The sequence below is a fragment of the Euprymna scolopes genome, chromosome 6 (genome assembly GCF_053919585.1).
Source record: "Euprymna scolopes isolate OS-2025 chromosome 6, ASM5391958v1, whole genome shotgun sequence".
In the NCBI taxonomy this organism is placed as follows: domain Eukaryota; kingdom Metazoa; phylum Mollusca; class Cephalopoda; order Sepiida; family Sepiolidae; genus Euprymna; species Euprymna scolopes.
This window is the reverse complement of record NC_136487.1, coordinates 93,965,174-93,978,928: the sequence shown is the minus strand read 5'-3', so window position 1 is coordinate 93,978,928 and position 13,755 is coordinate 93,965,174. Positions and strand designations below refer to the sequence as shown.

Sequence of the window (13,755 nt, the reverse complement as noted above, 5' to 3'; positions counted from 1 at the left end):
AGTGTTTTTTTTCTTGATTTGAATTTTTATTTTCTTAAAGTTTCATAAAAATTGTCCAATAATTATTCATTGTATTTTATTCATAACAAAAAAACATATTATTTTCATTTTTCAATTGGTTTATCATTGGATTATTTTCATAACAAAAATAATGTATATTTCATTGAAAAACAGACTATTTTAAAATGTAAAATTTTTTTAAAAATTATACAATCGGCCAACAGGTACAAAATTATATTGAAAACTAACTGCACTTACTCAGAGATGTCCGGTATTAATTAATGTCATTTTAGTTTTAAAATTGTTTGGCTACACATTTTTAAAGTATTACAAAGAAAGAAATTACATTTTAGTTTTTATTATTTCAATGATTATCTCAATAAAATTTAGATTAAAAGTAATAAAAAAAATATTGTGTAAGTTATGAATAGGTAAGAAATTCACATATACACAGAAACACACGAAATGATCACAAATTATCAATAATATTGAAAATAGATAGAGAAGAGAAAGTGAAAAAAAAAAAATGACATGATTCAAATAACGTAAGGGAGATAATTCATGTTGACCGGCAGGGATATTTCTCTTATATTATTCAAATCATTATTTAAAATTGTTGTCATCATAACGATCTTTTTAGTGAAAATATATATTTTTTTAAACTGAATGGAAAAATATTTTTATATTGTAAATGTAAAGAATATGCTCAATGAGAAACAAAAAATGACGAGGCAGAATCAAATATGTGTAAATGTGTAATGTATGTAAAGCAATGCTAAATTTTAAGATCTGTCTGATTTTATTTTATATATCAGATATATTAGAATAAGATGAATACGATATATTTTAAAGTGAGATGATTGTCTTAAGAATATTTATTAAGCACTTTATTTTCCCATGTATTTCCAGGAAATCAACTCCTTAAAACCTCATGCAAGTTTCCGGCTGTGGCTGACAACGGAAGTGCATCCAAATTTCCCAACTATACTTCTCCAATCGAGTCTGAAAGTCACATATGAAGTAAGTTCCATATTTTCATGATTTTTAACGGCCACAACAAAAATTGATAGAATTTTACTTTGACTCAGCAAAAATGTTTTCATTATTTTCTTTTCAATTTATCATTTATTTTGTGATTTTAATTTATTAGAACTATTTTAAAAATTATCAAGAAAAATCATTAAAAAATTACATTGATGAGAACACTCATAATTTGATTTATTTAGTCTTAAAATGCAATATGCATCATCATCAAATATGCAAGTAAAAGTTAAATGAAATCAAATAATCTATCTTTTATAAATAAAAAAGCATATAGTAGCTGTATAGTTGTCTACTCCTGTGTTAAAATATTACCGGAGAGTTATCTGCCCCTAGTACAGAAAGTAACGATGAGTTATTTGCTCCTTAGAAGTATATAAGACTAGATGGAAACAACCATGTGCTTTTTGAGTGAAACTCAGCAATGATTATAGAACAACACCTTCCATATTTTACAGTAACAAGGATATTAGATTGAAATAAATTGTATTGATTATAAATGGCTACAAGATATAAGGATGTGTGAGTCTGGATCTGTGTTGTGGAGTCCCTCAGTATCGGCGTGATATCATCATTGAATCTGGACTGCTTGTTGATTCGCTATTAGGTATGATTGAGAGATGAGCAAACAGTAATGGTGTGAGCTATTCTGGTTATAGTAGCAGAGTTGAAAGGACAGGTTTGTTATTGAAAAGATTGGTTGTCAGGTTAACAAAACTAGGTTGTCTCACTAGCTGGTTTCTAATGAGCGATACAGAGTCTTGTGGTGCCTACTGCTTATAAGCAGCAAATGAACGTAGCTGTAGAAATCTGATTCTAAGGAGATGGGTGCAGAAAATGGCTGTCAGATTAAAAAATCCGTGTTTCTTTTCATTTTTATTTCCGTCATAGTAAGTGCACCACATGCATGCACTTTTGCGGTAATGCATGTATGTTGTCAAACATAGAATCATGGTGATTAGAAAATAGATCCAAGTGTATCTGATCCCACTTTTATGCAGATTGAAACTACAGAAATTAGACACACTTTTTTTTTTTTTCTTTCTTTTTTTTTTTTTACATAGGAGTCACCACTTATCAAGGCCCGGAGGCCACTCGAGGATAAGGGTTAATGAGTATACATTAGTCAATGGGACAATATCATAATAATTGTTAGTAGTGGAAATTTGGTAAACTGGATTACTTAAGAGAACGGCTCATCCAGAACTTGTTTATGTTGAACTTGAAGACGACCATATTGTAATCAGCTGGAAAGCAGGCAAATGGTCATTTACAGCCTTTGATGTGTTGCCATAGACGGTAGTGTCATCAGCATAAATGTCTACAAATGATTTTAGGATATGATTTGGGAGATCATTGATGTAGATCAGGAAGAAAGAGTTGTACAGACATACAGTTCTAAAAAAAGATGGAATCTATGTTTAGGTTTAGGCACAGATAAAAAGTAGGGGAAATTATTGACAGTGGGTTCAGCTAGATGAGTGTTTTTATGAAAGTTTGGTGAGGGGGAACCATAAATTGGACCTCAGACGAGCACTTGCCATGAAAATAATGATAAAGCATAGACAGGCTCACAACGTCTCTTCTGTGGGAAAAAGGTTGCAGGGAAGAGAAAAGGGCATCCCTCACTAGGCTACAAAGTCTATTTTGAACTCTGTTAAAGCAGAATAAGGTGCTTCTTGCAATTCCTGCCCAAATGTGGCAACAATACTCCATCATGGGACATACTTGTCTCTTATACAGGTAGAGAATTGCATCGGCAGTGAGATATCTACTGGAGTGGTAGAATGATCCCACCATTTTTTTAGCGACCTTGCCAATGGATTTAGTGGACGTGTTCTATTTCAGATCAGGAGTAAAGGTCAGATCCAGAACCTTATCAAAACATTGAGCCTCCCAAAGACGAGAGCTATTCATTTCAGTTGATGCCAGATGGGATCAGTGTTGATGATGTAAAGATGAAGCTTGGTTTTACATGCATTAAAATTAATCAGCCACCTTTTTCCCCATTGTACCATGTTCTCAAAATCAGAGGAGAGAGAATCAGAGAGAACTTGGTCATTTACAGCCTTTGATGTATTGCCATAGATGGTAGTGTCATCAGCATAAATGTCTATGAATGATTTTAGGATACGATTTGGGAGATCATTGATGTAGATCAGGAAGAGAGTTGGGCCCAGGATGGACCTCTGAGGGACTCCAGTATTAATACTGTGAGCTTCTGATTTCTGCCCATCAACCACTACTCTTATGAACTTATCAGAGAGAAATAATTTAATAATTGAGAAGACATTTCCAGCTATACTGTAACTGGAGATTTTCTAGAGTAGACCTTTATGCCATACCCTATCAAAGGCCTTTGATATGTCAAGAACAATTGCCCTAGAAAGGAAGCCTTTGTTGAGAGATTTGCTAATCCTATGAGATATAACCATTAGCACATCTGCTGTAGATCTAGCAAAATGGAAACCATCTTGCATGTCATTAAGAAGGTTATTTATGCTAAGATGGTTGATTACTTTTCTATTTAACACAGATTCCAGCAACTTACTCATGATGCACAGGACACTTCTTATTGGTCTGTACTGAGAGGGAGATGAGTGATCACCTGAATTCTTAATTACAGGGCATACTGATGAGATTTTCTAAGGTGTTGGGAAGCAATTCTCCTTAAGACAACGCTTAAACAGCTTTGTAAGTATGGGAGCTAGTTCTGGTTGAAGCTTTTTCAGCACTATAATTGGAATGCCGTCAGGGCCAGTTGCTTTACTGGAATCAAGGTTTTTTGATTAGTTTGGCAACACCATGCATGTATATTTGTATGTTGCATAGCGTGTTTTCAGATGCAGGAGGAAATATGGGGGGTTGGTTGCCTTGATCACAAAGAGTAGAATTAGCTACAAAGTTCTTGACAAAAAGTTTAGCAAGGGTCATCATAATAACAACAGGGGGAGTGCCTGTTGGGTGTCACAAAACAAAATGAAATCTTAATATTATAATATGTCTATCCATTCCATCTATGTGGATACTCAGGAGGGCTTCACCACATGATTAAGAACAAAACTCCACTCATGGATTAATTTTTTTTATGTTATATATGTTGTTTAGCAGGTTCTAATGAAATACTAAAGACATCTTCAGGTCTGGGTAAGTATAAAATTCACCTTATCTCTGCTTACTTCTCATGATACTAGCACAACTGTTGGTTGCAATCATGTCAAATTTTATGTTTTAGTCTCCACCCGGAATTAAAAAAATCCTGCTACGAACATATGAGACATGGAGTACAAACTTTATAAAGCAGGGAGATGAGACACGAGCCCAAGCTTTATTTATTTTATCCTGGTTCCATGCAGTCATCCAAGAGAGACGTATGTACATTCCCCAGGTATGTTTCACAATCATACATCTAAATTACGATTTATTTATATCTGAATCTTTACTGCTACAGATTTGATTGACATTGAGACCAAAACTGAAGTTGTTCTGTTTTTTGATTGAACTTAAATTTATTTAACGTTTCTCAATTGTAATGCCATGATCAACACTTATAACAAAAATGTACACTTTATTTTGAATGAAAATTCTATCAAAATGAGTTAATTTAAAAATTCAATAAATTTTTCAAAACATATGAAAAAAAAGTCATTAGAAAATTTATAAAATTTTCTTTTTTTCCATATGATTTAGTAGTCATTTAATTATTTAAAAAAAAAAATTATAATTGACTTTAGTTTGTAGAAGCCTAGAAACTGAACTCTACATTTTTTTTTAAATAAATTAATAAAATAATAGATTCCACGAAAAAAATTTAATCAGATAGAAAAAAATGTAGTCATTTTTATAGGTTGATTATTTAGAAAAACTAGAAAATAAATTAAATTTTACTTGAGACTTTTTAGTTTTTTATAATTTATACTTTAGAAAAATTTTCCATCCACAGAATATATTCCCACAAGACTGTGCAGATCCAGTGCCAACAAATACTTGTCATAATACGTTCCGATAATCAAATTATTATTTTTAATCTTCTCATAATATTGTTCATCATTCATATGGCAATGCATTTCATTAACTTTTGCCTTAGTAAGTTGTGACTCTTAAAAAAAGCTTTTTGCATGAATAAAAAAAAATTCATAGATTGAATTTTTTTGTTTTAGAAATTTTGTGTTTTTTCTATGAAATTTCAGAAAAATTTACCTTATCTGCAAAATCTTTGTTTTATAATTTATCCAGCTTTTGCCAAAATATTTTATTCATAGATTCACATTTTTTTTAAAACTAAATATGAAAAAACAAAAAAAATTATCTGTAAACATTTGTATGAAGGAACTGTAAACATTTTTAAATGGCTTTTATTTTTAAGCTACTGGAGCTCACATTAACTAAAAACTAATTCTAAATTATTTTAAACTCAACATAGTCAGTTAATTTGGGTGAATTTTGAGACAATAATGTGTTTGCAGCAAACCTGAAATTTGTTAGAACTAATTCAAATTTGAAATGGCTTTATCTTTAAATTTGTGCTATTTATCACAATGAAAACGACATTAGAATGCTTTTCTTTATAGAAAATTCAAGAAATTCAGATTTTTAATATACTAATATAATATTTTCATACAATATATAAACTTTATTTGCATATAACATCACATTAACTGTTTGGTATTAGTGTTTTCTAATTCAATGAGTGTTTGCAGTTTATTATTACATGAAGCTTTATTTATGCTAATATGTGTTACACAATGTACTGCATTTTAACAGTTATAAAGTAAATCCAGGACAGATAAGATCTTCTGTATAACTCCTGAAGTCTTTGAGAACTCCTGTATCATTCCCACTACTAACTAAGGGCAATTATCTAATGCCATCTCATGGATATTCACAAATTACTTGTATATTTGTTTTTCAATTCTTGTAGGGATGGACTAAATTCTATGAATTCAGCCCTGCAGATTTACGAGCTGGCGCTGATATCATTGATAGACTTTTTCGACACTCTGGTGAATATTGCTTATTTTTTTTCAATTCTGTGATATTTAGTGATTCCTGAAATTCCTTGATAAAGATAGTGACTGTTTACATATCTGGCAAACAAACTGTCAGGAGACATGATTATATAAAAATTCTAAAGATAATAATAACAATATTATCAAATGTTTGGAAGACAAGATAATGTAAAATAAAAAGACACAAGTGGATAAAATTTGCGTTATTTGTTTGATTAGCAAATAAGTAAGGAATCAAATCATACAAAACTTGTAAATCTCAAATGCAAACACAAACTTTCCAATGAGGTTATTACAAAAGTAGGGTTGTGCAAGAACCCAAGAATGAACGAGGGAAGCAGATAACAACTAGAAACAGAAACAGCATAAATGCGGAATGAAAATAGCGGGATTGCCATCATCTTTGATAGCATATGAAAAATAATCATCAGTAAAAACAGCTTTTATGAGTGACAAAAATATTAGGATCACGAGTTTAGAAGAGATGTGAAAATGACTGTACATCTAAGACAGCACTGTTTTGCACTAATTTTACGTGCTATATATTATGCTATCACACGCAACTTGTGTCAGTGATTAGCTAATGAAACAACTCTTCATTTGCTGATGATCTGTCTACATTCAATCGTTTGTAGATCGTGCCAACTTTTTTTAAATACATTACATCCATCTCCAATAAACTTATAGAAAATGTAACATACAAAACGTTTAGCTAAATTTTGGGAAGTGATGGTGGTAGAAGTAAATACCAACCTTAACTGATGACCTGGGTATGCTAACTTTAAAACTTGTTGATTTTATAGCACTACTTTCACTATGGATGTTGGCAACCTTCATGTGGTCCCTTGTGTAAGTATCTTATTTTATAAAGAACTGGTGAAACCTATGCTAACAACAGAATCAATACAGTCAAATGTTGTACCATGCTGATTGATTCAAATTTATGTCTTTTTATAGAATGTTTATTCATTCTGAAAATTAGAACATTTTATTTGTACCTTAATTCAATAATTTGGACTACAATGCATTGCTTTATATTACAAGCACCAACCAAATAAAGACTTAATTACATAAAACTAGAGTTTTTAGCCTATTAAAAAATGGGAAAAAGTTACAGCATGTAGACTTAGAATTAGTGCTTCATGGCAAACATCTAGAGTAAATATAGTTATCATGGTGACAAATCCTGTATTAATTCTTAACTGCATCAAACAGATACCTAAATAGTTGGTTCACTGCATTTTATTATAAGAAAAGTCCATACAAAATTTCAGCCAGACCGGCACAGTAGTTTCTGAGGAAAGGTGAAACAGACAGACATACTGAGAAAATAAAGTTGTGCAAATATGTTTCATGAATTTATCTCTATTTTCCCCCCCATTCTTTTCAGCTCGCAATATCCAATGGCAATACATTCATGGTCTCTTCTTAGCTGCAATCTATGGTGGCCGAGTAGATAATAGTTTTGATTTGCGAGTTCTTGAAGCCTACCTGTTATCGCTTTTTGATAATAAGATCCTTGGTACTCATGCATCTGACAAAAAGGTGGGACCCTTAAATATTCCTCGTTCCTGTGAGGCAAAAGTAAGTACTATCTTGTATTATTCATTGCGGTCAGTTTTGAACTTTTTTTTTTTTTTATTCATTGCGGTCAGTTTTGAACTTTTTTTCAGTTTTATTACTTATTTGAAATATGAAATTTTCCTGCAACTGGTGATTTAGAGCCCGGCTGAAACAGACGGATTAAGAACTTTGATGAATATTCTTTTATATTCATTAAAGTTAATCTTGGTATTTCAGAAAAAGGACTTGTTTTTTTCCGGGGAGAACAAAAGCAAAAACATTACATTGGATGAGAAACATTAATCATTGGTGAAACATTAATCATTGGTGATGATGGTGTGATAAACACATCAGAATTGTGTGTGTTTTTTAAAATTCTTCACCATGTAAATCTTATTTGAGTCACATAAATTTTTTCAAGTAAAATAATGCAGCGTTGTTTTTTATTTCAGAAATTTAATGACTTTACTGTCATTTTCATATTTGGTTAAATATCCATTTTATATGCAAATGTGCATTGAACAGCTTTTAGAAATTGACTTTCAAAATAACATATCTCTGGCTAGGTCTTTATTCATCCTTCTTTCTCTCTAGGCCATTTTTATCTCTTCCTCTCAAATTTTCCTTGGCCTTCCTTGTAAACTGATTGTAGATTTTGAATTTTATTTTACTTCTATAAAAACCAGGAATGTCATGTTTAGGAATTTTTTTCTCAAAAGTTCAACCATATAGTCATCAATTTAAAAAAAAAAAAGAACTTTTTACATATTTTTCATGTAAAGAGTGTGTGCCTAAAAATATAAACTATTTTAGGGAGTTGAGTTAGTGCTTTTCGGGCACTCCCTAATAAAATAAATAATCCAACACAAGCTACTGAATAAACGAACAAACAACAAATAACAAGGAAAAGGTTTATTGAAGCGAGTCAGGGTAAGATGCCAAAAAGTTATAACTCGGATAAAACTTGTCTGCCTTTGCCCGGTAGTTATTCCCAAGTGGGAATCGTCGATACCGGTGTAGGCAGAGAGGTAAAGTGAGAAAACAGGTCCACTCTCTTTGGCATCTGGCTGGAAAAGGAGGAGTTTTTCTCGTCCAGAACAAAAGCAGTTAGAGTTCCTTAGGAGGTAAGTAAGGTCCCTGCACTATGCCTCTGATTGGTCGGTATGTGCCATATCACACAGTCAGGGGAGGCACTGACGCACAAGAAAAAGAGTTCTATTTGTTTCTGCTACACTATTATTTCTTCAGTTAATGTATGTGTAAAATTTCCAAAATTATGAGTTTGTTTTTATTTTTGACTGCATTGAATGTAAGCATAGAAACAAATGTCTTTGAATTGCAAAACGATGCAAGTCAGTAGAAATTGTCACTTTTTCTGGTTTGACAGTGCAGCAGTGATTAACTGTTTGACTTGTTTTCTAAATCTATTTTTCCTTGGTGGAACAATAATTGTATAGAGGTGATTTTGTTGTGTGTCAGCCAGACAAGCTCATGAGTGTAATAATATTCTTTATCTAACTTTTCTATCAGAAAACAAAGTCACCAAAATGTATAGTTTTATGCTGTCGGCCAAAGAAGAAACATCTACTTTCTTCCTTACTTTTACATCAGACAAGTTGATAAAACTGCTATTTCATGTTGCTATACTAAGCAACCTGTACATTTAAACAGCATCGGCACTGCAACAAAGTTTGATAATGAAACAAAAATGTAGTAGGCAAAACAAACAAAAAAAAAATACAACTAAAAACAGACGGAACAAAAACTCGCTTCTCGCAGACATGTGGGTCGTAACAAGCACAATCTACTCGCCAGAATCACCTACACACAATCTGCAGAACGCTCCCTCTCCTTTCCAGTGTCCTGCCTTTATAGCGGCCGGGAACGACATATTTGCATAATCGCGCGAGAGCAGACGTGATTCAATGATAATTACATTGTGTAAACGCTAATAAAAGCCCATGGACGCCATCTTGGAACTCTCTCTTTCGCTCAGCCCAAAACAGACGTATCCGAGGTAAGCTCTCTATTTCTCATTTTGGTTACTGCTAATTCTGCTACACTCCCCCCTGATCTCATGATCAAAAACGGGGCATGGGGGCAGTCGTCTTTGTCGGGTACTTCTTCGAAGAACCGGAGGCAGCACTTCCTCTTTGTCATCTTCCTCATTACCACCATTATTGCCGCCAGCCTGTTCCATAGGCGATGTTTCACAATCAGGACAGGGGGGCATTATCCGTCTTTGTCGGGTACTCCTTCGTAAAGGCAAGACGGGTGATTCCTCTTCCGCTTCTTCAGTATGTGCATTATATGGCTCTCCATCGTCCTGCATTATACTCTCTGCTCGTTCAGAAGACATTGTACTGTCTTCCTCTTCCTCCGATGTAACAACATAATGGCGAGGGCGCAGATCTTTCATGTGGCGAGGCACACCGTCCACCAAAATCGATTGAGGGCTGATTACCTTGGTCACCTCACCCTTGCCGAACGTCATGGTACATCGATTTTGCGGTCTTTTGACCCACACGCGATCTCCAAGCTGGTAAGAGCTGTCCTTGGGATCTGCGGACGCAGTTGCAAGATTGGTCTCCTTTACTCGAACTTCGTATCGATAAATCCTGTTGGCAGGCGCAGTGAAGGGAGATGTGTCGTCTCTTGGTGTGATGTTATACCAGTAGACAGCTTCCTGTATGGGACAGCGCATTCTAGCCACTATTCGTTTCACTGTACGGTGACATCGCTCCGCTATGCCATTCCTGGCTGGAGCGTACGCACAACGGAATCGCAAGTGAACTCCCCATTTACGTGAAAATGCTTGGAATGCGTTGCTGCAGAAAGCCGTGTCATTGTCTAAAAGGATTTCATGCAGCGAGCCATGCTCGAGGAACACTGTTTCCAACTGATGGATCACGCTTGCCGAGTCCTGCCTTGCCAATTTCTTCCAAATGGAGAAACGCGATAGACCACAGTCTGTTAGAGTTAAAAAATGGAAGGTGCCATAATGCGTGATATCCATTCCAATTCTTTGCCAATTCTCGTTAACTTCCAGCTTTCCCTTTTCCCACCTGACTGGCGCTGGGTCAATGGACTGACATTCCTCACGTTTTAACAGTTGCTTTTGTCGTGGTTGGGCAACTTCTCCTGACAAAGTAGGTAGTGCGTCGCACCCCCGGATGTCCACTACCTTTGTGAATAGCCATGATTTTACTCTGATCCAGCTCGTCTGTGTGAACCGCGCTTATCACCGGGTCAAGCCCGTTTTTCTTTTTCATTGCCTCAAACCATGTCTGTAGTACTCGTGTCAATCAGTCAGCAATGTTTTGTGCTGATGGAACCAGCGTCACTGTCAGCCCGTACTCTTTCATGAGCTCCTTTAGAGTGCTTAGTCGCCTCCTAATAAGCATCTCGCTTGCTGCTTTGGTGCGTACTCGCGCCTTTCCAGTTAGCGTGTCTGAGACCCAATGGTATACGCAGACAGAATCCGTCTTTATGTGTAGCACTTTGCTCTGCCACTGTAGAGCCAAATTGATACCTTTCAATACGGCATCCAGCTCGGCTAAGTTGATATGTTGCGAGTCACCTTCAGGTTGCAGCCAACATGCATCCTCCAACACAGTTTCGCGCATCTCCAAGGCTGCACCAATTGCTAAGGAGCTAGCATCGACCCATACATTCAGCTCTTTGCCATCCACACACCAATTTCCCTGGTCCGGATCGTTCCGCTGCACAGATTCCAAGGTTTCAAACATCATACGATGCAGTACGGCGTCCCTTGCTTCATCATCCCAGCCCTTCGTTACCGAACTTACTCTCCTTCTAAGTATTCCACAAGCCACACGAAGCCCACCGCACACCGGAAAGTGCCCGACAAGTCGACCACACAGGGAAAACATTGTTCGTCGCGTAACAATGCTGGGAGCCTCTGGAATTGCATTTCCTCGCTTCCACCATAGTTCACTGTGTTCCATCCAGACCGCCAATCCCAGCACCCGTGCACCGTCCTTCAACCGCTCCGGGTTCTTGCACTCCAACCCGAACTGCGCTAGGTGTTCTCTTACATGGGTCGCGGGCACCACGTCCTCGTTGACAAAAATGTCATCGATGTAAGCAGATGCTGTGCGGCTTACAACTTCTTCCTGAGACAATACTTCGCTGACAATTGCTCTCATGATCAGGGAAGCAACATTCAAACCGAACCCCAGACGGGTTAGGCAATATTTTTTCCTATCGATTTCCACAGTCTGGTATGGCCACAGTGTCTCATGGATCCGGACTTGTAGGTATGCTCTCCTGAGGTCCAGTAGAGATACGTTAGCACCTTTTTGTCTCCATTCGCGCAGCTTAGCCGTACAAACATCTGCGTTGGTCGTAAATGCATCTACGTAATGATTTAGCTCCCGGTAGTCCATTACCGGGTGCACTTTGGCTTTGTTCTGCTGCATCACAGCCATCAGGGGAATAGGCCTTTGGGAGGTCCCAATTTATCCTCTGGGTACGGCACGAGCCAACCATTATCTATCCAGGTGCGGAGCTCCTGCGTGTATTCTTCACGGATTTCTGCCGGCACTGGGTATTCTGACACTCGATTGTGTAGTCTTTAAGGGGGGTGGTCCTCAGACCACTTCCACGATGCGGTCCACGTTAGGTTTTGATGATCAAAGGTGGCGGTAAAATCTGGTTCATTAATAGAAATGGCTGCGCATTTAATATTTTTCCTGTCGCCCAGCCGCACTGATCCTGTAGGGTTAACAACGACACCGCCCAGAGCTTTTATGGCGTTGAAGTAAGTCAAACCCCAGCGGTTTGCCACGCACCACCAACACATTGATTCTGGCAGACACCCCTTCGTCAGTGGACACAGAGACCGCTCCAACACCGCAGCACGCATGGGACATTCCACCAATCGTTTTGACATCTACGTTCGTTTTTCTCCAAAACCGACACCGGTCTGCATGTAAAATAGTCCTAGAGCATCCTGTATCAATAAGCGCCAAACATCGCGTCCCGTCAACATGGATGCTTATCACCGGGAGCATCGTGCTCGCATCTTGGTGGGGAAGGAGACTGGCGCTTATGCGTCCTCCCCATGCTCGTTTCCCGAGCAATTCCGAGCCCAATGTCCACTCTCACCGCAACGGTAACACTGTGTTCCACGTTTTCGACAGTCCTTTGCAAAGTGGCCTTTCGTATTGTACTTGAAACAGGTCACACTAACAGGAATATTCTGGGCCCTGTGGTTATTGGGTGAGCGTGTGGCCGCAACCACATCCTGATTGTGTTCCCCAGTCGTCGTCAAAATCCTTGCTCTCGACATTAGTTCCCCCATGGTCAGGACTTTGATGTTCGGCACCTGTTGAAGAGCAATTGAGATAGCGTCAGGAAACCCAGTGACGAAAGTCAATTTTGTGAGTTTCTCTAAGCCATCTCCTGTAAATCCAGCCAATCCAACCAACTGCCTGATTTTGTTGGCGTAAACATCCACACGTTCGCCAGCCCATCTAACCATAGTTATTTTTCTGTATGCTGCAAACACATCGTCAGTAAATGCCTCCTTTAATCGGGCCTCAATCTGGTCTATTTCTCTTTGATCGTCCTCCTACATTTCCATGTAAAGGGCCAGTGCATCACCTTCCAGATATAAAGGTAGCAGACTCGCTACATCATTCACCTGCTGAAGTTGTGCGACAAGTCTCACTTTTTCAGCCACGCTACGTCTCCCTCGCCAGAGAACGGCTTGATAATATCGCTGCTTATCCGCACCTTCGCCATAGTCGCGCCGAAATAGCTTGAAACAAAAATGTAGTAGGCAAAACAAAAAAAAAATACAACTAAAAACAGACAGAACAAAAACTTGCTTCTCGCAGACACGTGGGTCGTAACAAGCACAATCTATTCGCTAGAATCACCTACACACAATCTGCAGAACGCCCCCTCTCCTTTCCAGTGTCCTGCCTTTATAGCGGCCGGGAACGACATATTTGCATAATCGCGCGAGAGCAGACGTGATTCAACGATAATTACATTGGGTAAACGCTAATAAAAGCCCATGGACGCCATCTTGGAACTCTCTCTTTCGCTCAGCCCAAAACAGATGTATCCGATAAGCTCTCTATTTCTCATTTTGGTTACTGCTAATTCTGCT

The 13,755-nt window shown here is 37.3% G+C and overlaps 1 protein-coding gene across 1 annotated transcript in view; it reads left to right on the top strand.

The window, feature by feature from the left end:
• The window catches only part of LOC145277804 (cytoplasmic dynein 2 heavy chain 1-like), a 253,964-nt gene that overhangs the window by 221,907 nt on the left and 18,302 nt on the right, over positions 1-13,755 (top strand). Inside the window, exons 68-71 of the mRNA XM_080129659.1 lie at positions 910-1,020; positions 4,277-4,429; positions 5,963-6,044; positions 7,441-7,634. Of these exons, the coding sequence (XP_079985785.1) occupies positions 910-1,020; positions 4,277-4,429; positions 5,963-6,044; positions 7,441-7,634 (540 nt within the window). The remainder of the gene's footprint in view (positions 1-909; positions 1,021-4,276; positions 4,430-5,962; positions 6,045-7,440; positions 7,635-13,755) is intronic.